At 42.5% G+C, this 24703-nt stretch overlaps 2 protein-coding genes across 11 annotated transcripts in view; both read left to right on the plus strand.

Annotated features, from left to right (window-relative positions):
- PATL2 (PAT1 homolog 2) overlaps window positions 1-7199 on the plus strand; it is a 51244-nt gene extending 44045 nt beyond the window's left edge. Inside the window, exons 7-17 of the mRNA XM_058427761.1 lie at window positions 517-579; window positions 801-942; window positions 2854-2974; window positions 3067-3164; window positions 3383-3436; window positions 3532-3665; window positions 3806-3965; window positions 4462-4602; window positions 5728-5825; window positions 6390-6539; window positions 6960-7199. Coding sequence (XP_058283744.1) covers window positions 517-579; window positions 801-942; window positions 2854-2974; window positions 3067-3164; window positions 3383-3436; window positions 3532-3665; window positions 3806-3965; window positions 4462-4602; window positions 5728-5825; window positions 6390-6539; window positions 6960-6978 — 1180 coding nt within the window. The 3' untranslated portion in view covers window positions 6979-7199. The remainder of the gene's footprint in view (window positions 1-516; window positions 580-800; window positions 943-2853; window positions 2975-3066; window positions 3165-3382; window positions 3437-3531; window positions 3666-3805; window positions 3966-4461; window positions 4603-5727; window positions 5826-6389; window positions 6540-6959) is intronic.
- Window positions 7200-9273: 2074 nt separating this feature from the next.
- The window catches only part of SPG11 (SPG11 vesicle trafficking associated, spatacsin), a 118647-nt gene continuing 103217 nt past the window's right edge, over window positions 9274-24703 (plus strand). For 9 of the 10 annotated variants that reach the window (XR_009209854.1, XR_009209856.1, XR_009209855.1 and 6 more), the window contains exons 1-7: window positions 9275-9543; window positions 12296-12480; window positions 13571-13795; window positions 15582-15783; window positions 20622-20759; window positions 20950-21398; window positions 23888-24033. Coding sequence is in view for 7 of the 10 variants with exons in the window: in XM_032175458.3 (XP_032031349.1) it covers window positions 9287-9543; window positions 12296-12480; window positions 13571-13795; window positions 15582-15783; window positions 20622-20759; window positions 20950-21398; window positions 23888-24033 (1602 nt within the window). In the remaining 3 variants the exon portion in view is untranslated. Of the gene's footprint in view, window positions 9544-12295; window positions 12481-13570; window positions 13796-15581; window positions 15784-20621; window positions 20760-20949; window positions 21399-23887; window positions 24034-24703 lie in introns of all 10 variants that reach the window. The other variant, XM_032175459.2, reaches the window with a different exon arrangement.

Raw genomic sequence — 24703 nt, forward strand, 5'->3', positions numbered from 1 at the left:
AGCCTGGCAACATGGTGAAACCGTGTCTCTACTAAATATACAAAAATTAGCTAGGCGTGGTGGTGAGCGCCTGTAATCCCAGCTACTTGGGAGGCTGAGGCAGGAAAATCACTTGAACCCAGGAGCCAGAGGTTGCAGTGAGCTGAGACCATGCCACTGCACTACAGCCTGGATGACAGAGGGAGACTGTCTCAAAAATTAAAAATAAAAATTTATTTGCGATCAGCCAGCATGATGGAACTGAGACTACTATTCAGAACTCCTGATGACCAGGCCAAAACGTTTTCTACTGTTCCAAGATTTCCTGCAGCCAAATTGCAGGAAAATAGATGTTGGAGGAGCTTGGGAACCCTGTGGGTCTAGGACTATGATGTGCCATGTGGCTGACTTTGGGAAAGTACCTAAACAGATAAAGTTCCTTAGATGTCCATCTGAGCTGACCTGGGCTGAATGAATGGAGGGGGCAGAGAACTGAAAGCTTCCTTCCACCCAGCTGGTTACTTCTTATCTTCCCAGTCATCTGACCCAGCTCCACCCTTGGCACCAACGAATCTTGCAGCAGCATAGTCAAACACCAAGGTAAAGCCCAGACCAGGAGCAGGGTTGAGGGGAGCCCATCTGCATGCCGGGTCTCCCCTTGTGACCAGTTGTCTCCCTCAAAGCTCCCATGTGGTAGTTAAAACTCTCATACTGTTGCCCACCTCTGTGCTTGCTCCATCCTTCCCACTTCCTGCTCACCACACTCCTTAGGAAGTGGCAGTGGTGGGTAAGTCTAAAGGGTTGTTCCTTCTGGCTTAAAGTCCCCCAGCCAAGAAGCCTTGGTCTCAGCAGCCAGACCCCTATGCTAACCTCATGACCAGAAAAGAGAAGGACTGGGTGATAAAAGTGCAGATGGTGCAGCTGCAGAGTGCAAACCCCTGCCTGAATGACTACTACTACCAGGTGAGCCCCGCAGTAATCAGCCCAGCCTCTGACCTTGGGTCAAACGGGCCTGGACTCCGGGGTCCTCTCTGATCCTCTCTTTACCTCATAGAGGTCATGTCTGTTCAGGTGGGAGAGAGAATCATTACAGGATGGGGGCCATATTTCTAAAATTGACATCCCAAGCTCATTTCTCTCTATCTTCCTACATTTCAGCCAACTAAGATTATTTCCAGTTCCCCAAACACACTTGGGTTTTGTCTCCACTCTTTGCTAAGAATTTTCCCTGTTCACCCAGGAAATATGAATTTTCCCACCTTTGTATGCTGAGAAATGTCTTGTTATATTCATCTACTTTCACTTTTTAGATCTAAAGCACAGGGATGTTATAAATAGTGGGATTCAGTTTGTTTAATTGAACAAATGACAGCAGACATTTTTACTCATTTTCCCCTGCTTCCTTCTGCCTTTATTTATGGGGCAAGTCTTTGTCGACAAGTTTTTGGGTTGTCTAGGCTGTTTTCTTTTTTTTTTTTTTTTGGAGACAGAGTCTCCCTCTGTCATCCAGGCTGAAGTGCAGTGGCACCGTCTCAGCTCACTGCCACATCCACCTCCAGGGTTCAGGTGATTCTCCTGCCTCAGCCTCCCAAGTAGCTGGGGTCACAGGCATGCACCACCATATGCAGTTAATTTTTATATTTTTAGTAGAGACGGGGTTTCACCATGTTGGCTAGGCTGGTCTTGAACTTCTGACCTCAAGTGATCCACCCGCCTCAGCCTCCCAAAGTGCTGAGATTACAAGCGTGAGCAACCGTGCCCGGCTGGCTGTTTCACTTTCACCTCAATATCTGGGAGCCTCCCATCCAGTGCCCCACCCTTATTCCCTTCTCATTTACATTAGGTATTTTTCCTTTCTTTCCACCAAGCTTCAAAAGCCCTCCTTTTTCTGCAAGGGTCACCGAAAGTGAAACAGTTTTGTATTCTTGCCTTTTTGGCATTGCTTCTAAATAAAAGAGCCTTTTTCAAATCCTTGTTTGGCTTGTCAGTGGATTTTAGTTTACGATTTCTCAACTTTAAGAAAATGTCAGAGCTGCTGAGCGAATCCACAGAAGTATAAAACTGGCCTAGAGGGCAACTGACAAACACATCCCTATAGCTAGTTCTGTGCTTCAACCTCTGGATGGCCTTCATATCATCAGATAACTGATTTTTAGAAAGCACAGGTGAGGTCACAAGATTAAATGGGGAAGTGGGGAGGGCAGGCGGTGTGCAGTGTGTGGGTACTAGGACATGAGGAATGCAGGAAGGTTACAGACGCTGGAACAGGTTTGCTCACTGGCTCTCCACTTTGCTCTTTGCCCTTTCATCAGACTTGGTGGTACCTAGTCTTTAAGTATGTGGTATGTGAATTCCAATATGGGTGATGTGGGGCCCAGGGTGTTTAAGACACTTTAGAATAACTGCAAGGAGGGCCTAAGGTGCCAGCATCATTTCTGGAATGATTGTTGTAGGAAACAGTGTTAAGAGGCCGTGCTTGTCTGGGTGCAGTGGCTCGCCTGTAATCCCAGCACTTTGGGAGGCCAAGGAGGGCTGATTGCTTGAGTCCAGGAGTTCAAGACCAGCCTGGGCAACATGGTGAAATCCCATCTACAAAAAATACAAAAATTAACTGGGCATGGTAGCACGTGCCTGTGGCCCTAGCTACTGAGGAGGCTGAAGTGGGAGGATGACTTGAGCCAGGGAGGTTGCAGTGAGCCAGAGATTGCACCAGTGCATTCCAGCTGGGTGACAGAGGGAGACCCTGTCTCAAACAACAAAACTTATAACACACACAAAAAACTAAAGAGGCTGCACTTGAGAAACTTAATTCTAAATTCAAATGATGAATATAGGGTGTTTTGTTTTTTTGTTTCCTGTTCCATACATTCTCAGGAATATTACCAGAAGCTAGAAAAGAAGCAAGCAGACGAAGAGCTACTTGGACGAAGAAACCGGGTTGAGTCCCTCAAGCTGGTAACGCCTTACGTTCAGAAAGCAGAGGCTTATGAGTCTGGTAGGGTCAGGACTGACGTGCTGACTTGGGCTGGGCATCTGGGTGGACAGAGTGTGGGAGGGGGAGGGAAATGTGCCTCTCTTCTCATGCAGTGGTCCGGATCGAGGGTTCCCTGGGCCAGGTAGCTGTGTCGACATGCCTCAGCCCTCGCCGAGCTATTGATGCTGTACCCCATGGAACTCAAGAGCAGGTGGGAGCACTATCTTCCCAGACATTTTTCTCTCCCCTTTGGAAGAAGGGTCTAGAACACTCTTGTGTTAAGACTGTGACCAAAGAGGGAGGAAGAAGTGTGATCAGACTTTGTTTCTAGCCTTTCCAGCTCAATCTCTAGCTAGTCGGGGGCCTGGGCTAGGGCTGTGGCAGTGGCAGTGGCAGTGTAGCTGATAGCTGGCGACTCTCTTCTCCTAGGATATAGAAGCTGCAAGCAGTCAGAGGCTTCGGGTATTATACCGGATTGAGAAGGTGAGATATCAGTTCCTTAGGGACGAGTTCCGAACCTACCTTTGAGAATGAGATATTACCCAAATTTACCTCTTTTTCCACCCTCAAATTCCCAGATGTTCCTTCAGTTACTAGAAATAGAGGAGGGCTGGAAGTATAGGCCTCCACAGCCCTGCTTTTCTGAGCAGCAAAGCATCCAGGTTGAGAAGCTCTTCCAGACCTTAAAGACCCAGGAGCAGAACAACCTGGAGTGAGTGTGGGAGGGTTCCACCTCAGCCCAGGAAGGGAAGGAGCAGCAAAGACGCTGGTCTTGCTTCTGCCTCTCCTTTCTGGCATGTAGCCCTCTCCTCTATGCAGAGCTCTGAAAATGTTCTCCTCTCTCCCTTGTAGAGAGGCAGCAGATGGCTTCCTGCAGGTGCTCTCTGTGAGGAAGGGGAAGGCCCTGGTGGCCCGGCTGCTCCCCTTCCTGCCCCAGGATCAGGCTGTTACCATTCTTTTGGCTATCACCCACCATCTGCCCCTCCTGGTCCGGAGGGATGTGGCTGATCAGGTACTGTGGCATTGAGTGGAGAAGAGGATGGTCTCCTGAATAGGTTAGGGGTCGTTCCTCCCCTCCAGTCCCCACATGCCCCAGAGATGCCAGAGAAGGTGCTGGGCAAAGCGAGGGATGCTGGCCTTGCCACCCTCAGGCAAGGAAGTTACAGAACTATTATAGGAACAGTGGATCACCTTCAGGTATGACGAACAAAAAGCAACAGGTGTATGGTTGCACAGGTGTCAGTGTGCTGAGGAGGTCTGAGGAAAAGATAGGATGCCCTGATAAATGTTGAGCCCCTATCTACTTTTCTTAGAGAAGGCTTCCTAGGACAAGTAGGTACTGAAGGTGTCAGTGTTGGGGATGGAGAGTCATAGTTGTGATAAGCCTGGTAAGTAACCTCACCAGGACGTGCCAAAGACAGGTCAGCGAGGGAAGGGACTGTGGAAGCAAGGTAAGGGGAGGTGAAGTTGTAGTGGAATTTGGGAGGTGCTTACTGATCTTCTTGCAGGCCCTACAAATGTTACTCAAACCTCTGGGCAAATGTATCAGTCACTTGACCCTCCACGAACTCCTCCAAGGACTTCAGGGATTAATGCTGTTGCCACCTGGCTCCTCAGAGCGGCCAGTCACTGTGGTGCTTCAGAATCAGGTAACATGTCTAGGAGGCTTTTTTCCATAGATGGCTTCCAGGTTGGTATCACTGATAAGGGATAAGTTGGGGGACAGTCTCATCTCTCCACAAATCTTATCGTCTGCAGTGCTTCTCTATTTCTAGTAAGCACACGATCACCTGGCAGGCTTATTAAACCCAGCTCCTTGGTCCCACTCAGTCATTCAGTGGGTCTGGGGTGGGGCCCATGCACCTGCTCTGCTTTTCTAATAAGCTCCCTGATTGCTGCTGATGTGAGTCTCTAGAGCAGGTCTCCAAACTCTTGTATACCCCTTTCAGTAAAAAATATTCTAAACCACACTACCATGTGTTTAAAAATCAAATACATGTAACACTAGTAATAATAGGTACATAATAAATATTTTTTATTTTTTAGATAGTCTCGCTCTGTCACCCAGGCTGGAGTGCAGTGGCATGATCTTGGCTCACTGCAACCTCCACCTCCTGGATTCAAGTGATTCTCCTGCCTCAGCCTCCCAAGTAGCTGGGATTACAAGTGTGTGCCACCACACCCAGCTAATTTTTGTATTTTTAGTAGAGACATGGTTTCACCATGTTGGCCAGGCTGGTCTTGAATTCCTAACTTTAAATGATTTGCCCGCCTCGGCCTCCCAAAGTGCTGGAATTACAGGCATGAGCCACTGCGCCCAGCCAATAGGTATATAATAAAAGATAGAAATTTTTAAAGAATGAGACTCTAGATGTGATAATTTTGATGCTCTCTTCTAATATCCCAGTGGATTATCTCATGTATGCCACACTGAAGGTCTTTGCTTAAAGAAGTGCCTCTAAAAGTGAGGTCCACAGACTACCTGCCTCAGATCCCTGGATGCATTCCCGATCTCCTACTCCTAGGAGTTAAGCCTAGAAGTATGCATTTAATCAGCTCTCCAAGAGTGTCTTTTGGAAAAGTTCAGAGCAGCGATTCCTATGGAAAGGTTAGAGAGTTCTTTGGCTCACCAGTGTAAAACCTGACAGCCCTCGTGGATATTTTGAGCTCTATCTCTAAATGTGAACCTGTCCTTTGGGAAGATAAGAGTCAGGAAAGCACCAAATGCCGAGTGTGAACTATTTTTCCCTGGAATATATGTATGTCCCTTGCAGTTTGGAATATCTTTGCTCTATGCCCTGCTGAGTCATGGGGAGCAGCTGGTATCGCTGCATTCTTCCCTAGAGGAAACCAACAGTGACCATACAGCTTGGTAAGATCATAAAGGCCTTGTAAATACTATCTAGTACCCTTGGGATGTGCAGACTGAGCCAGATGAAGTATTTCCTGAGGCATTTTCAAGTACTGAGGAGGAGGTTGGATAGAGAAAGAAGTAGCAGTGTTGTAGCTGTTCTGCTTTTTTTCTATGGTGCCCTAGAGTTTTGGTTTCTTCTGGGAGACAGTATAACATAGTACCTAAGGGGACAAGCTTTAGAGTTTAAAAAGACCTACCTTTGAATTCTGGCTGTATCACTTCCTAGTAATATAACTTTAGGGCAAGTTCTTTCACTTCTCACTTCTCTTAGTTTGTTTCTTTATCTACAAACTAGGGATGATGGTATTAACTCCTCACAGTTCTTAAGATTAAATAGGAAGGGAAATGTGTAAAGCACTAAGCATTGCTTGGCATGTACCAAACATGCAAATGTTACCTCTGAATTGCTACCTGGGGGTGGGGGTCAATGGTAGTAGTAATGGAAAGATAATAAGAAACCTTGGCCCTGAGTCTGTTTCTTAAGCAAATTTATTTGCTTATATCTATATTTATGCTCTCTAGGACAGACATGGTGGTTCTGATTGCCTGGGAGATAGCTCAAATGCCTACAGCCTCTCTGGCAGAACCCCTAGTTTTCCCCAGCAACCTACTTCCCCTGTTCTGTCACCACGTAGACAAACAATTGGTTCAGCAGCTGGAGGCCAGGATGGAGTAAGTAATGGCAGAAACAAGGTCAAAGCCCCTTGTTCAAGCCCAGTCTATGTTCTGTTACTTGCTTCACTACTTCCTTCTTCTAAATTATGAGCATGAAGGATCATGTGTTTTTAGAAGTGGTTCTACACACTGACATTTACTGAGTAACCAGTCTTGACTAAGTCTTCAGCCAACCTTTTATTCCAGGCACTTTGGTCATTTATAGTGCTAAGCTATTTGAGGGCAAGAATTAATTTAAGAACCTGAATTATTCATTCAAGAAACACTTGAGGGACAACTATTCTAGGATATAAGCATGAATAACATGGTCATCTCTGTCCTCAGAATTACTGCTAGAAAGAGTCAGATACTAATTAAATCATATAAATGCTTGCAAAGTAGAATTGTGCTTGCAGTTAACATCTGTTCTCTTTATAGGTTTGCCTGGATCTACTGATCTGTTTGTTCTGGAATACATGTTTGTGGGAAGTTGAATCATCAGACATTAGCTATATAGACTATGTTTACAGGGATCCAGAGAGTCTGAAGACATTTCTTATGCCTTTATATATTGGAGAACCCTTCCCCATTTTCATATCCTTTCTTCAAAAATCTAAATGATGTGCCTAAAAATAAGACACGGCTTAATAAGGTACAATTAAAGAGATAATAGAATGATGTGTTGGAACTTGCTTGTAAGTTAAAACCTATAATGAAGGCTATCTTATGTGTGAGTGCTCTAGGAATGTCCTTTTTCTTTTTCTTTTTTCTTTTTTTTTTTTTTTTTTGAGACAGGGTCTTACTCTGTCACCCATGTGCGAGTGCAGTGCCACCAACATGGCTTACTGCAGCGTTGACCTCCAGGCTCAAGTGATCCTCCCACCTCAGTCTTCTGAGTAGCTTGGATTACAGGCATGTGACACCACACCCAGCTAGTATTAAAAAAAAATTTTTTTTGGCCAGGCGCAGTGGCTCATGCCTGTAATCCCAGCACTCTGGGAGGCTGAGGCAGGCAGATCACTTGAGGGTCGGGAGTTTGAGACCAGCCTGACCAATGTGAAGAAACTGCGTCTCTACTAAATATACAAAATCAGCCAGGCATGGTGGCACATGCCTGTAATCCCAGCTTCTCGGAGGCTGAGGCAGGAGAATCGCTTGAACCCGGGAGGCAGAGGTTGGAGGTTGCAGTGAGCCAAGACTGCGCCATTGCACTCCAGCCTGGGCAACAAGAGCGAAACTGTCTCAAAAAAAATTTTTTTAATTTTTTTTGTAGAGACAAGGGTCTCCCTATGTTGGCAAGGGTGGGCTCCAGTGATCCTCCCAACTTGGCCTCCCAAAGTGCTGGGATTTACAGGCATGAGAAGACTGTCCTGATTATAAGGGACAAGGCCTTGTTGTAGCTAACACAAGTGTAACCTTAGAAATTGCTTTAACATTGCCATTTTTTATAGAGAGAAAACAGCCCCAGCTAAGCTTAGGAGGTTGAATATATCTCCCTTGTGATAGAAAATGTTTGGTTTCAGCCAGGCACAGTGGCTCACGTCTGTAATCTTAGCACTTCCAGGCTGGGACAGGTAAATCACCGAAGGTCAGGAATTCGAAACCAGCCTGGCCAACATGGTGAAACCCCGTCTCTACTAAAATACAAAAATTTAGCTGGGTGTGGCGTGCGCCTGTAATCCCAGCTACTGGGAAGGCTGAGGCAGAATTGCTTGAGCCTGGGAGGCAGAGGTTGCAGTGGGCCGAGATCCCGCCACTGCACTCCAGCCTGGGTGACAGAGCGAGACTCCATCTCAAAAAAAAAAAAAAAGTTTGCTTTTATTTTGACAAATAAGGTCATGCACTGATCAACAAATGCTGGAGTACCTTTCATGAAACAGGCACTGTTTTAGGTACTAGCCGGGACAGTGGTGAGCAACAAAGTCCTTGCTCTTTCGAAGTTTACATTCTTATTGGATAGGAACTGGCAGAAAATATCAAGTAGTGATAAATACTATGATTAAAAACAAAACTAGGTGAGAGACTGCAGTAGAAGGGACTTCAGGTTGAATGGCTTAGGGAGGCCTGTCAATAGAGGTTACATTTATGCTGAAATGTTCTGAATGTGGAAAATGTGTTAAGAAGGTACAGCTGTCTTTTAGGAGACTTTACCAAAATGCCTATTCTACCCCTCTTCTCACCTCAAACCCTTTGCTCCTCTCCTTCTCTTGATCTTGGATCATACTTCCCTGAGAAAACAGACAGGAGCTCTACCATCTCCACCCCTTACTTACCCCGTCTCTCTGACTGTTACAATGGATATTATTTGACCTCAACTTTCGGGTCAACACCCTTACTATGGATCCACACTGTAAGACTTGGTCCATGCTACCAAGGAAATGGCACCACCCCAGAGCCTGTAAGCAAACAGCACAATAAGAAAAGCGAAGAAAAGAGGCAGGAAGTGGGTTCCAGGGGAGCTGGAGGCATCTGGACCAAGAAGGCAAAGCAAGAGAGCAAGAACGGCTGCAACGGCCTGCTACGCTAAGCTAGGCCTTCAAGCATGCCAGGGCAGTTAAGCAGAGTGGGACTGGGGACAGCGCAGATGTGGCTTTGCTAGAGAGGCTAGTACTGCCCCCCACAGGAAACGAATGGAATCGACCGGAGACAGCCGACAGGTCTCCGCGGGAGTCACGAGGCCGAGCGTGAACCGCTCCGTACACCGCGCATGCCCACGACGCAGTCAGGTTCCGGCGAAAGTGACCGGAAGTAGCCGCCGGGCCAAGATGGCTGCAGAGGAGGGGGTCTCGAGCGCTGCTTCCGCCGGCGGTAGCTGGGGCGCCGCGGCCATGGGGCGGGTTCTACCGATGCTGTTGGTGCCGGTCCCCGCCGAGGCGATGGGGCAGCTCGGCTCCCGGGCGCAGCTGCACACACAGCAGGAGGCTCTGGGGAGCCTGACGGCTGCGGGCAGCCTCCAAGTGCTTTCTTTGGCTCTTGGCAGCCGGGGCGGGGGTCGCTGCTGCCTGGAGGGCCCCTTCTGGCAGTAAGTACTGAGAGAGAGCTGGGCCGTGGGGGGAGTCCAGAGCCTAGGCTCGGCTGGCTGAGCCCCAAAGGCTCACGCCGAAGCCTGCCTGCAGCCATAGAGGTGGCGGGAGAAGGGTGCCAGCTGCAGGAAACGCCCCAGAGGCGAGCCTGGTTTCCTCACAGAACCTTTCCCCCGACCTGAAACGCTCGCCTGGTTGCATTCTGGCAACCCGGCTCCCTTGTTCCGGGTGGGCGGAGAGGGCATCCAGCTCCTCTGCCACCTGCGGCGAACCCGGAACGGGTCTCAGCTGAGGCGCTGATTCTTTCATTATTCAACACAGGTTGATTAACTGTCATAGGGTCGAGGCCCATGCCCATTTCTTCTTTCAGTTAAAGATGCCAGCTGAGGCTCATCTCTAATTTGAATCATCCTGATACTTTTTTCATGTCCTTGAAATGAATAGCGTTTTCTTTCACATGTAGTCCTCTTCTTCAAAGACAGAGTCCGGTTTGTCCCTTCACTTATTCAACAAATATTGTGTGCGTGCTGCTACATAGGAGCAGTGCCTAAAAAGTTGAGTAAGACACTTCTTTCTTGCGAGGCGCGCACGTTTGGAGAAGACAAACGTGATTACAATAATGCATTACTTTGTACTTCCGTAACTCTTGGTTCAGTACTTAAGAGTTTACATCATAAAGTTTGGGAATGCCCTCTTAGTGTTTTGAGTGGGCTGCTGCTTTTTTTTTTTAAGATAAGGTCGCTGTCGCCCAGGCTGGAGTGAGCTCAGTCACGGCTCACGGCAGCCAGCCTTGACCTCCCGGGCTCAGCCTCCCCAGCAGCTACGACTACAGGCGTGCACCACCAGGCCTGGCTAATTTTTCTATTTGTTGTAGAGATGAGGTCTCACTGTGTTGCCTAGGCTAGTCTCAAACTCCTGGACTCAAGTGATCCCGCCTCTCCCTGCCAAAGTGTTGGGATTACAGGCGTGAGCCACTGAGCCTGACCTGTGCTTTTAATAATTATTAATAGTAAGTATTTTCACAACTCTTTAAGATGAGTAGCCAAAAGGTGTCTTATTAATCTTGGAATCTCCAGCTCCTCTAACAGCTCCTGACATTTAGAGATTCATTTGATAAATCAGTGAATGCTTAACTCTTCTGGGTTTGTCTTCTCTACCCTTGATGTCTAGTTGCTCGAAAGAGGGATCTCTGCATTTAGTTTATAAACTATTATAAACTAAGTTATTTATAAACTAGGGGAAATCAGTTTATTTAGCAGTATCAAGTACCTATGAATGTGGCTCTGTAAAGAGAGGAATGGGGCAAAGAAATGCCGAAATCTTTAGGTGTTTGAGAACCCAGCAGGGAAGGTAAGACCCAGATGAAATAAAGGGGGCGTTCATATGCTAGTTCATGAAATTAGAGGGGAGGAGGACCAAGAAAGGGCTTTTTAATTTTTTTATTTGAATTGAATTTTAATTCAGTTAAAATACTTCATAGGGTAAAAATAAGGGCATGTTTATAGTATTTAGAGTTTACTTCCTACTTTTTCAAAGTATATAGGTCTTTTTAATATTGTTGAAATTACATCATATATCTTGTTTATTGCATTGAAAATTTCCTCTCTTTCCATGTGGCAATATTGTCCCTATGCTAATGATGTACTCTACCTTTTAAGTGTATCTTAGTTTAACCTTTTGTGTATTTGACATTTAGGTTATTTTCTATATTTATCAATATGAACAGTCAGAAACGTGTCAATTTTTTTATCTAATAAGGACATAATACTATAATAGTATAAAACTACTGTAGTAGTATAAAATACATAATAGTACATAATACTATTATGTACTCTTATTAGTTTTATTACTAATTGAATTAAATCATATATGTTACACAGTAGTTTTATATACTACTCCAGAAGTATAAAATTTACTACTTCTGTAGAAAAAGCAAGTTTCTTAAAAGATGGAATTTTATCAGCATGATATAGCCTCACCTCTTTCCACTGTGTTGTTTTCAAATTTGGGGCTTTTATTTGTAATATGTAATTTAGTTGTAATATTTAATTCGAAGCTGAAACACCATCAGTCTTGCCAGTGTTGTTATTTTGACATTTCAGTTTAAGAATTCCATAACTGTACTTGTTCAGTAATGCTAGTCATTAGCTACATGTGGTTGTTAAAATAAAAAGTTTGGTTCAGTTGCCCCACATTTCAAGTGTTCAGTAGATGCATGTGGCTATTGACTACTGTGTTGGGCAATGCTAATATAAAACATTTCTATCACAGAAGGTTCTATTAGGCAGAGTTTTTCAAGATTTGGAATCGTCAGTCTATAAATACAAATGATCACTTTCTTTTTAAAAGTCAAAACATTTAAGTTATCGAAAGCCTATTTTATTGTGAATACCACCTCATATAAATAATATACATATTTTGTTGTTGATACCTACCCTTGATCATGACAGTTTGTTTAAACATACTAGTTGGGATTAGAGATGAAAGAATAAATGGAGCCATCATTTCTTGCTCTGAGCCCCACATTTTTGTTTTTTACTACCCACTCCTGTATTTTTGTGTTGGTGTAAAAGGGAAGCGGGAAGAGGAGGGAGGTCCTAGAGCAGTTTACGTTCTCTTAAATTGAAGCATAGAATGAATATACCAGGTCAACTAAACTGTTCTCTACTTATTCAACCCTTCTACCCCCACCATTGTGGGTAAATATTATTGCGGATATAGAATATAATAAATCTAAACTTTTTTTCTTAGCTTTATATGGGAGGATTCTCGTAACAGCAGCACACCAGCTGAAAAGCCCAAACTGCTCGCTCTTGGTGAAAATTATGAACTGCTTATCTATGAATTTAATTTGGAAGATGGAAGATGTGATGCAACCATTTTATATAGCTGTAGTGGGGAGGCATTGCAAAAGCTCATTGAAGATCAAGATATCAGTAAGTATCTACAGGTGGTCTTTCAGCATATTTAAATTTGTGTCATTACCATGTAATTATATACTTCAGGAAAAGTTGTCATAGAGGTGAAATCAGGTCTACGCTGTCCGATATAGTAGTCACTAGGCAGATGGGCTATTGAGCACTTGAAATATGGTTAATATGAATTAAGATGTACTTTGTGTCATATACATATTAGATTTTGAAGACTTAATACTAAAAAAGTAAACTATCTCAATTTTTTGTATTTAATTACATTTGAAAATATGAAAGACTTTGAATATAAGCTAACGTATATTATTAAAATTAATTTCACCTGTTTCAATGTGGCGACCAGAAAATTTTATTTATTTTTATTTTATTTTTTTTGAGACAAAGTCTCGCTCTGTCACCCAGGCTAGAGTGCAGTGGTGCCATCTCAGCTCCCTGCATGCAACCTTCGCCTCGCCAGTTAACTGATTCTCCTGCCTCAGCCTTCTGAGTAGCTCGGACTACAGGCACCCGCCACCATGAACAGCTAACTTTTATATTTTTAGTAGAGACAGGGTTTCGCCATGAAGCCCACCTGGGCTTCCCAAAGTGCTGGAATTATAGGCATGAGCCACCCCTGCTAGAAAATTTTAAGTCATGTATGTGGCTTACATTATATTTCTTTTGGATGGTGCTCATCTAGACTGCTTATAGAGCTGTTGACTGCAGGGAGCAGAAATCAAAGCACTCAGGCCTCTATTTTTAAAGCAGTAACATACTCTTCACCCTTGATTATAAGGTTTCTTCTTTTTTTCTTTAAAAAAAAAAAAAAGTGCTCTTATGGAGTCCCATGGGTAAGTTGGCTTTTTTGAATATTCGTTCTAGTGTGCTATCAGACTAGCATAAATGGAACCAGGGACATTGTAGGCCATCTTTATTCATCCTCTTACCCACCTCCCAGTGACTACTTCCTTAGGTGGGTGTGAAGCTAACTGCGTAAAGTTAGACTAAGTCCAGTTCCTTTTTTGTTTTACTTTTTTGTATTAGGTTTATAAAATCAACTGTACTAGTTGTAAAATTGTGACCAATGAGTTTGAAATAATATCCTTTTGTTTTGTAGGTATTTCCTTATTGTCTTTGAGAATCCTGTCATTTCACAATAACACATCATTATTGTTCATCAACAAATGTATCATCCTACATATTGTATTTCCTGAAAGAGATGCTGCAATTAGAGTACTCAACTGTTTCACGCTACCCTTGCCTGCACAGGCAGTGGACATGATTATTGACACGCAGCTCTGCAGAGGAATTCTTTTTGTTTTGAGTAGTTTAGGCTGGATCTGTATCCTTGGTGGTAGAAGTGTTGATCGATATGTAGAGGAGAAGAACACCTATAAAGATGAGCCTTTTTAGGCTTTAGTTTTGGGAGCTGGGATATAGGAAGCGTGGTTAGTTTTTCAGTAAAACTTTTCATGGAAAAAGATCCTCATAAACTTAAAATACTAAATTGTGTATTACTTTATATTCTAGTTGAATGTTTTCCAGTATATACATTTTTAATAGTATTAACCATACTTATTTGTGTTCTTTTAAAATTGTATATTCTCTGCATTACCTATTTATTCAAAACGTATTTCTTGAATATCTACTATGTGCTTATGTGGCCGGGCGCGGAGGCTCACGCCTGTAATCCCAGCACTTTGGGAGGCCGGGGTGGGCGGATCACAAGGTCAGGAGTTCGAGACCAGCCTGGCCAATATGGTGAAACCCTGTCTCTGCTAAAAATACAAAAAAATTAGCCAGGCATGGTGGTGCATGCCTGTAATCCCAGCTACTCGGGAGGCTGAGGCAGGAGAATTGCTTGAACCTGGGAGGCGGAGGTTGTGGTGAGCCAAGATCGTACCACTGCACTCCAGCCTGGGCAACAGACTGAGACTCTGTCTTAAAAAAAAAAAAAAAAATGCTTGTGTTATGATATATATCTTTTCATGTATAAATATAGTCTACCTCTTGTCTCTAATGATGTTTCCATCATATTAATGTATGTTTGCTTTGCCACATTAATTTGATCTTGGAAAATATTATGGGTTCTTTGTCTCCAGTAGATTTATTGGTCATCAGCAAAATTATTCTGAAGATTTGACAAATTACCCCTTATATGATTTTGGAACTTTAATTTCTGAATTAAAATAATGGTTTTTATATTTTGTAATAGGTATATAATTTTTGCAAAAATGTCATAAATACTAAATTAACAATTTTTATTGCCAGGTAATAGAACTGCACTGTCCAAAACAGTAGGCACTAAGCGTATGTGGCTATTAAGCATATGAAATTGGCTAGCATAACTTGGGAATTGAATTCTTAATTTTGTGTAATTAGATTTTTTTTATTCTCCTGAGACAGGGTCTCACTCTCACCCAGGCTGGAGTGCAGTGGCGTGATCTCGGCTCACTGCAACCCCTGCCTCCTGGGCTCAAGCGATTCTCGTGCCTTAGCTTCCTGAGTAGCTGGGACTATAGGCATGGGCTGCCACGCCCAGCTAATTTTTGTTATTTTAGAGTTAAAAGCTGATACTCAGTTCAGTCATTAGAGAACTTTTAAGGATGTTTGTTACAACTTTAGTTGTTCCAACTTTCAGCCTTAAGTTTTATGAAGTCTCAATACAGATCAGGTATTTCTAATGAAAGTTTAGTATCCAAATTAAGATGTGCTCTAAGTGTAAAATATCAGACTTTGAGTATTTATAGATGAAAAACATAAAACGTCTCAGTTTTTATACTGACTGCATGTTGATAATGCTTTGGATAGACAGTATTGGGTTACATAAAATAGTAGGTTTACCTCATCTCTTGGCCAGTGCTGTTGGAAAATAGCAGTGCCTCTGGGCCCGGCCCAGAGTAGATGTTCAGCAGGTATTATTGAAGAACTTGGTATCAGGTTCTTTATTGTGCCACCAACTTCATAGTCATCTGGTTGTTATAATGGGGGCTTGCCTCAGTTTTCAGTCTTCTTCTGTTATACCTACAAAATTGGAGTGATAAAGTCTATAGCTCTATCCCAACCTGTGCTTTAAATGGTTAGGCATACTTACAAAACTAGCATTTTCTTTTAACTCTAACTCAAAGACATTTTTGATGTTGTGGATGGTACATATGTAGCTCATGTGGATTTAGCACTTCACAAAGAAGATATGTGTAATGAGCAGCAACAGGAGCCAGCCAAGATTTCTTCATTTACTTCACTGAAAGTTTCTCAAGACCTCGATGTTGTAGTGATTGTCAGCTCCTCCAACTCTGCAGTTGCTCTTAACTTAAATTTGTATTTCAGGTATGTAGATGACTGCAGTTTCTAATTTGAGGTAAATAATTAGATGGATAAGAGGTTAAAAATATCCTTGTTCTTTTTTTTTTTTTTTAACTAGTGTTTCTTTTTCTATTCAGTTAGATCATGTTCTAGCTAATACATTGTAAAGTAGTTACTGAATAATATGTATAACTGACCACTGGCTGCCTTTTATATTTTTACATGTTCATCAAAGTTTTGATTTTGATTTGACTTATATGTTATATATGGGTTATGTCATGTAAATCAAAATTACACAATTTTAAACGACAGTTTAGCACTCAATTGTATAGACATGTTATTTCCCTAATTTTCTCATGTTTCCCATAGAGTTTATAAGCTCCTTGAGAACCCAAGTTCATGATTTGTTCTTTAAATTCATTGTCAATGACTTTTTCTTCCAGTTTGCCCTAGCTTTCCACCTCCACAGCCATACCCTAGGCTTTGTCAATATTTGAAGTCGCCCCTCCCCCAAGTCACTACTTTTTACATCTCGGTCTCTAACCACAACTTCCCAAACTTTCCAGCTTGCTTACTCAAGTACTCCCACTTCACCTGTCCTCTGACCTAACTGGAATTTCCAGTTCATTGGCCTTCCACTCTTTACCCCCTCCTGTCTTCACTTCCCTCTCTTTCCAGCATAGATTCTGTGATCCATCATACCAGTTACTTTCTTGCATGTACTCTAAACTCTTGCTCCTGCCCTTTGATAGCACTTGGTCTGGCAAAATTTCAACCCTGATTGAAATCTTTTTTTCTGCCTTCACAGTGTCTACAGTCAGACAGCTGAGTACTTGTAGAAAACAACACAAGAAAATTGATACCACTCTAGGTTCACACTTAGTACCTTTAATTGGTCTTAATGTTGCCTGGAAATTTTACAGTGATTTTTCATGAGCCCATTCTTTACAACTGTATTTTTAAACCTTCTCTGTTTTCCTCAAACCTCCATTAATCTCTTCATTCCCAACTTTTCTTGGATGACCTTGCCTGTTATGAAGGCCCATCCCTCTGTGTGTGCTTTAGATCCCATTCCTTCCATCCTTCTTAGGGGCCTTTCTCCATTTCCTCCCTTTTTTATATAGTTGTTACCTTTATCCACAGTTACACTTTCTCCTGGTCAATCGTGGTCCGGAAATATTACATACAGTAAGATATTTTAAGAAAGACTACATTCACATAACTTTTATTACAGTATATTGTTGTAATTGTCCTATCATTAGTTATTACTCCCTCACTGGACCTAATTTATAAATTAAACTTTATTATAGGTATGTATGCATAGGAAAAAACAGTACAGTTGACCCTTGAACAACTCAGGGATGCCATCCCCCTGCACGATCAAAATGCCACACGTAACTTTTGACTCCCCCAAAACTTAGCTACTAATAGCCTACAGTTGACCAGAAACCTTACTGATAACATAAACAGTTGGTTAACACATATTTTGTATGTTATATGTATTATACTGTATTCTTACTATAAAGTAAGCTACAGAAAAGAAAATGTTAAGAAAATTTTAAGGAAGTGAAAATATATTTACAATACTGTACTGTATTGATACTCTATTACATAATCTGTTTACAAGATGAGTAGTCTGTCTGAAAAGGCAAGCAACAGCAGCAGCATACCTCAACCCATGGTACATGTCAGGCAATTCATGTTTTTCTTACAATGTCATGACTTTTCTCTACTTGGGAGCACTTCCAGCATTACATTTCATATGGGTCCCATGGTGTTATATAAGGTTATGGTATGGCACGAAACATGATGAAAAATACATGAGAACCACAAGAAATCACTTTTTAAAAATTATGTTATTATTATTTTAGAGACAGGGTCTTGCTATGTTGCCCAGGCTGGACTCAAACTCCTGGGCCCAAGCAGTGCTCCAACTCAGCCTCCTGAGTAGCTGGGATTATACGTTCACGTCACCATGCCAGCTAGAGAGATCACTTTTTACTGTGATACACAATTTACTGGAGAGAAGAAATGCTCACACAGAGATTATTAGTATCACATGGCATTTTAAGCAGATACTTACTAGGGCTCACTGCAATAGCAACAGGAAGTGGCTATGAGATTATTACGGCAGTACAGTATATACTATGGCTAATTATATGCAGTTATTTAATACTGCATCTTGACATTTGTTTACATTTTCTTTGGCTTCCAGTGGTATCATGTACAGTCCGTAAGTGTGTACATAGGTTCTGATAAATGTTAACTTTTTTTTTCTTTTTTAAGATGGAGTTTCGCTCTTGTTGGCCGGGATGGAGTGCAATGGTGCGATCTCAGCTCACTGCACCCTCCGCCTCCTGGGTTCAAGCGATTTTCCTGTCTGAGCCTCCTGAGTAGCTGGGATTACCCACCACCCACGCCTGGCTAATTTTTTGTATTTTTAGTAGAAATGGGGTTTCACCATGTTGGCCAGGCTGGTCTTGAGCTTACGACCTCAGGTAATCCACCCACCTTGGCCTCCCAAAAATGCTGGGATTACAGGCGTGAGCCACCACGCCCAGCCAATCTTAACTTTTTATAATAAGTTTGTGGGGTTTTTTTGTTAATTTTGAGATGGAGTCTTGCTCTATTGCCAAGGTTGGAGTGCAGTGGTGCAGTCTCGGCTCACTGCAACCTCCGCCTCCGCCTCCTGGGATCAAGTGATTCTCCTGTCTCAGCCTCCCAAGTAGCTGGGATTACAGGCATGTACCACCACGCCCTGCTAATTTTTGTATTTTCAGTAGAAACGGTTTCGCCATGTTGGCCAGGCTGGTCTTGAACTCCTGACCTCAAGTGATCCACCTGCCTCAGCCTCCCAAAGTGCTGGGATTACAGGCATGAGCCACCATGCCCAGCCAATTTGTGCATAATTTATGGTAGAAAATGATAAAATAGAGTAGCAACTATGTAACTTTTATGCATTCATGACATACCTAACTTAATCTTGATTTTAAAAAATATTTCTAGGCTAAACTGGGCATGGTAGTACATGCCTATGGTCTCAGCTACTCCGGAGGCTGAGGCAGGAGGATTGCTTGAGTCCAGGAGATCAAGGCTACCGTGAGCTGTCATTGCACCACTGCACTCCAGCCTGGGCAACAGAGCAAGACCCTGTCTGAAAAAAATATATTTCTAGGCTACATGGTTCATTTGTGAGTTTAAACAAATTGTTGCAAATCTCTAAAAATTTTTCCAATATATTTTTGGAAAAAAAAATCATATAAGTGGACCCATGGAGTTCAAACCTGTGATATTCAAGGGTCAACTGTATGATAGGATTTGGTACTGTCTGCAGTTTCAGGTACCTACTGTGTGTCTTGAATGTATCCGCTGTGCAAAAGAGGGAACTACTGTATCTTCAACTTCTTTCTGGTATTATATCCACATCCAGTTAATCATCAGGTCCTAGCCATTCTGTCTCCTAAATGTTTCTTTTGTTTGTCCACTTTTCTCAACTCTTCTGTCGTCACTCTATGCCACCATCATCTCTTAATTGAACTATTTTAATAGTCTCCTACTTGATCTCCTCATGCCTATTCTTACCCCCTCAAATCCATCCACAATAGAGTAGCTAAGAGTGATGTTGTTAAAATGCATATTTTATCAGAGGTGTAGCCAGGCATTAACATCTGGGGCAGGGGTATCTACCTTTTATTTTGTTGATGGGGGAACTGTTTTCTCATGCATCTTCTCATTTTTGCCCTACCTTCTCTAACTTCTTTTCGTCATCATCCTGGGACAGTGTCATATGGTTGTGTCAACAAATTACCTTCAAGTTGTTTAAAGGATTAATATTTAATAATGTAAGTGTTCGAGGAGATAAAATCCTTCCCCTTCTTCCCCTAGCTACTCTTCTGCATCTGTTCATATTGCTTTTCTGCTTGAAAGCCGCCTTCAGGTTCCTTTCCCCGCTCAGATAAAAGTTTAAATTTGTAATAGCCTGTGGGGCCCTGAGCCATCTTTCTAGCCTCATCCCATTCCATCTAACTTCTCATTTTCTATACATTAGCCACCCTAGCCTTCTTTGTATCTCAAATGTAACAGCCCCCTTTTCCACATATACTCTCCCACCTATACCCACACACATACTTTGCCTTCTAGTTCATGCATTCCTCTGGTCTCAGCCTAAATCTGACTTTGTGGTGGCAGGATAATGAGTAATTTTAAAATCTAGACTGGAGGCCGAGGCAGGCAGATCACTGGAATTCAGGAGTTTGAGACCAGCTTGGCCAATATATAGTAAAACCCTGTCTCTACTAAAAATACAAAAATTAGCCAGGCGTGGTGGCATGCACCTGTAGTCCCAGCTACTTGGGAGGCTAAGACAGGAGAATCACTTGAACCCGGGAGGCAGAGGTTGCAGTGAGCTGAGATTGCGCCACTGCACTCCAGCCTGGGTGACAGAGTGAGACTCTGTCTCAAAAAAAAAAAAAAAAAACAAAACAAAACCAAAAAACTAGACTTGATGGTCACATTAGTCTGTTTCAAAGTGTTTCTGAAGCTTAGTTTCCAAGTCTATAAGATGGGGTTATATTTACCTCACACGGTTGTTGAGAGGCTTAAATAAGAGTTTGTATGAAGTGTTTAGCATAACATCTGAAATATAGTAGACAGTAAGTGTTCTTACTGCTTTATCAAGCTAACTGCCCTTAATAGAGTAAAATTCTTACAGTTCACTCTATTTGAGATAAGGAGTTCTCTTCTGGGGAATTTGTTGTACTATTCCTTCTCTGTAATCTCTTATTTTTAACAGCAGGAATAGTAACACAAATTTGGGTTTGATCATCATTTTTTCATATGTGTATCATTATTTTTAAATGTAGGCAACACCCAGGACACCTACTGTGTGAAAGAATACTAGAAGACCTTCCTATTCAAGGACCTAAGGGGATAGATGAAGATGATCCTGTTAACTCTGCCTACAACATGAAACTGACCAAGTTTTCCTTCCAAATTGATAGGTACAGAAACTTCCTTTTCATTTAGTTTATTGTTCTTATTTTTTATCATGCTGACACTGTACCCTTTCATTAAAGGTCTTTATTTGATAGATACTTTTTTTTCTTAAGAACATCTTTGCCCTGGTTTAGTGTTTTACATAGTGCCTTTTACTGTGACAGGTTTTAAGTTATATTTTACCTTGTTTTCCAGGTCTTGGAAAGCCCAACTATCATCATTGAGTGAAACAATAAAGAACTCCAAACTGGAGGTTTCCTGTTGTGCTCCATGGTTCCAGGATATTTTGCATTGGGAGTCACCTGAATCTGGTAACCACAGTACAAGTGTGCAGAGCTGGGCTTTCGTTCCACAGGACATAATGCACGGGCAATATAATGTTCTACAGAAAGATCATGCCAAGACCAGTGATCCAGGAAGATCATGGGAAATAATGCACATCAGTGAACAAGAGGAAGCCATAGAGCTTAAATGTGTGTCTGTGACAGGATTCACTGCACTGTTTATTTGGAAAGTGGAAAGGATGGGCTATACCATTACCCTCTGGGATTTGGAGACCCAGGACATGCAGTGTTTTTCCCTTGGCACAAAGTGTATTCCTGTAGACAGTAGTGGAGACCAGCAACTGTGCTTTGTTTTGACAGGTGAGACTGTCCTGTATTAGATTGAAATCCATTGCTGAGATGTATGCTTTCCTGCTGTATTTTACTTCTGCCTCAGTGCCTGCTCTTGCCTTTAAGTGGTATTATAATTGTTTATAGAGGAAGTTTCTTGTTATTCTTGGTAATAGTGTCTCATACGTTTGGCTTTTAATTAACGTCTTTTCTGCCCAGCTAAATGCTAAGATACTAAGAGAAAGTTTGAGAGAAATGAAGTTTATTATTATTTTTAACCCAAAGAGTGTTCATTTGACTTCACAAGCAGAGGTTGTAAGCTAGCTGCTCATGGGCCATGTATGAACTGTATATTTATTTTGCTTGGCTTGCACTGTCTAGGCTTTTAAAAAAGATTATAAACATTCAGAATTAGAGGATTTCACACAAATTCTAATTTCCAGCTGTTACTGAAAAATTATAAGATCTGCCGGGTGTGGTGGCTCACGCCTGTAATCCCAGCACTTTGGGAGGCTGAGGCAGGTGGATAACCTGAGATCGGGAGTTCAAGACCAGCCTGACCAATATGGTGAAACCCTGTCTCTACTAAAAATACAAAAATTAGCCTTGTGTGGTGGCCGGCACCTGTAGTCCCAGCTACATGGGAGGCTGAGGCGGGAGAATTGCTTGAACCTGGGAGGCGGAGGTTGCAGTGAGCCAAGATTGTGTCACTGCACTCCAGCCTGGGAGACAGAGCAAGACTCTGTCTCAAAAAAAAAAAAAAAAAAAAAAAAAAAAGAAAAAATTATAAGATCTGGCAACACTGGGTCTGCATTCCTGCATAGTAACTTAGGGGTTGGCAGTGAGTTTCAGTTCTCTTAGATGGGCCATTTTATTTCTTTTTTTTTTTTAATTTACTTTTTTTTTTTAGACAGTGTCACTCTGTCGCCCAGGCTGGAGTGCAGTGGTGCGATCTGGGCTCACCACAACCTCCACCTCCCTCCAGAATGGCTGGGACCACAGGCACGCACCACCACGCCCAGCTAATTTTTGTATTTTTAGTAGAGACGAGGTCTTGCTGTGTTGGCCAGGCTGGTCTCAAACGCCTGACCTCAAACAGTCCACCTGCCTCAGCCTCCCAAAGTGCTGGGATTACAGGTGTGAGCCACCACATCTGGCTGTACTTTTATTTTTTAATAGAGATGAGGTCTCACTACCTTGCCCAGGCTAGTCTCAAACTCCTGAGCTCAAGTGATCCTCCTGGCTTGGCCTCCCAAAGTGCTAGGATTACAGGCGTGAGCCACCATGCCTGGCCTGAGCCATTTTATTTCTGATTAGGTTTTTCTTGCACTTCTCTAACTACCTGCTTTGCCCCTCTACGCATGGGACGTTTTGATATTTCAGATATGCATTCATTCACCACATAATTCATCTTCTGCAAAGGTATTGACTGTTGTGATTGGAATTAACCATGTGTTTCTTCTATACCCAAATTTTGGTAATCATGTATTTCTATGTGTCAGGAATATGCTATGAATTATTTTATTTTATAATAGTAAACCAGAAATCTGACATCCATAAATGATTAAAGGTTCCAGGATTGGATTATGCAAGATTAAATATAAAGTAGAAATGTGGAGTTTAGTGCTTTTTTTTTTTTTTTTTTATGGAGTCTCACTCTTGTCTCCCTGGCTGGAGTGCAATGGTGTGATCTGGCTCACTGCAACCTCTGCCTCCCAGGTTCAAGTGATTCTCCTGCCTCAGCCTCCCGAGTAGCTGGGATTACAGGCGCCCGCCATCACACCTGGCTAAATTTTTGTGTATTTTTGGTAGAGATGGGGTTTCACCATGTTGGCCAGGCTGGTCCCAAACTCCTGACCTTAGGTGATCTGCCCACCTCGGCCTCCCAAAGTGCTGGGATTACAGGCAGGAGCCTCTGTGCCTGGCTAATTTAGTGCTATTTCATAAAATGCATTGCTCTTATAAGAATTTGCCTTATGGTCAGTGTTTTAAAGACAAATTTTCTTGGTGGGTGCAGTGTCTCACACCTGTAATCAAAGCATTTGGGGGGCCAAGGTGGGAGGATCACTTGAAGCCAGGAGTTTGAGACCAGCCTGGGAAACAAAGTGAAACCCTATCACTACAAAACAATTCTAAAAATTTTTTAAATTAGCAAAACAGTTTTTTAAAAATTAGCTGGGTGTGATGGCACGAAACTGTAATTCCAGCAACTCTGGAGGCTGAGGTGGGAGGATTGCTTGAGCCCAGGAGTCTGAGGCTGCAGTGAGCTATGATCACACCACTGCCCTCCGGCCTGGGCAACAGAGGGAGACTCTGTCTCTAAAAAGGAAAAACCCACAAAACTCTCCTATAAAAATTTTGAAAAACCATGATGAGTTAAGATCATTATAGTACATGATATCCAGTAAATATATTTGTAATTATAGTACTGAAGTATTGGGTAATTAAAAATCATTTTCTAAATCATAATCCTAAGATCTAATCTGATTTATTAAAGCTAACTTTTATTTTTCCTGTAGAGAATGGACTGTCTCTGATTTTGTTTGGTTTGACTCAAGAAGAGTTTTTAAACAGACTCATGATCCATGGAAGTGCCAGCACTGTGGACACTCTTTGTCATCTCAATGGCTGGGGAAGGTGCTCAATTCCCATACATGCACTAGAGGTAACAAAATTAAATGCCCAAGAACATTACTTAATTATTTTGTGTTACATACTTTTATTCAACTTAGGATTTGAGAGAATTCATTTAATTTAGCAGCAAAAAGAACTATAGCCTTTGCATATCTATTTAAACAGTTCTGGCTGTTTCATTACCCTAACTGCTTAGCAGTTTACCCTTTTTGCTTTAAAAGATACAAGATTGTAGTAAATAATAAGAAAAAGGTACAGGAAATGGATGCAACATTAAGCTAATGAGACTAAATGAAGTGGAAATAAGCTATGGAAGGCTTGAACAGTAATGATCTTTTATTCCTACCTTATGCTTCCTACTTTTTTTTTTTTTTTTGGACACAGAGTCTCACTCTATTGCCCAGGCTGGAGTGCAGTGGTGCATTCTCAGCTCATTGCAACCTCCACCTCCCAGGTTCAAGCGATTCTCCCACCTCAGCCTCCCCAGTAGCTGGGACTACAGGCACGCGCCACCATGCCCAGCTAATTTTTGTATTTTTTGGTAGAGGCAGGGTTTTGCCATGTTGGCCATGGCTGGTCTCGAACTGCTAATTTCAAGTGATTCACCCACTGTGTCCCAGAGTGCTGGGATTACAGGAGTGAGCCACTGCACCCGGCCTGCTTCCTACTATTCTAATCCAACTTCAGAAGAGGCATAACCT

This window comes from Hylobates moloch, unplaced genomic scaffold (assembly GCF_009828535.3).
Source record: "Hylobates moloch isolate HMO894 unplaced genomic scaffold, HMol_V3 SCAFFOLD_14, whole genome shotgun sequence".
NCBI classification, from domain to species: Eukaryota; Metazoa; Chordata; class Mammalia; order Primates; family Hylobatidae; genus Hylobates; species Hylobates moloch.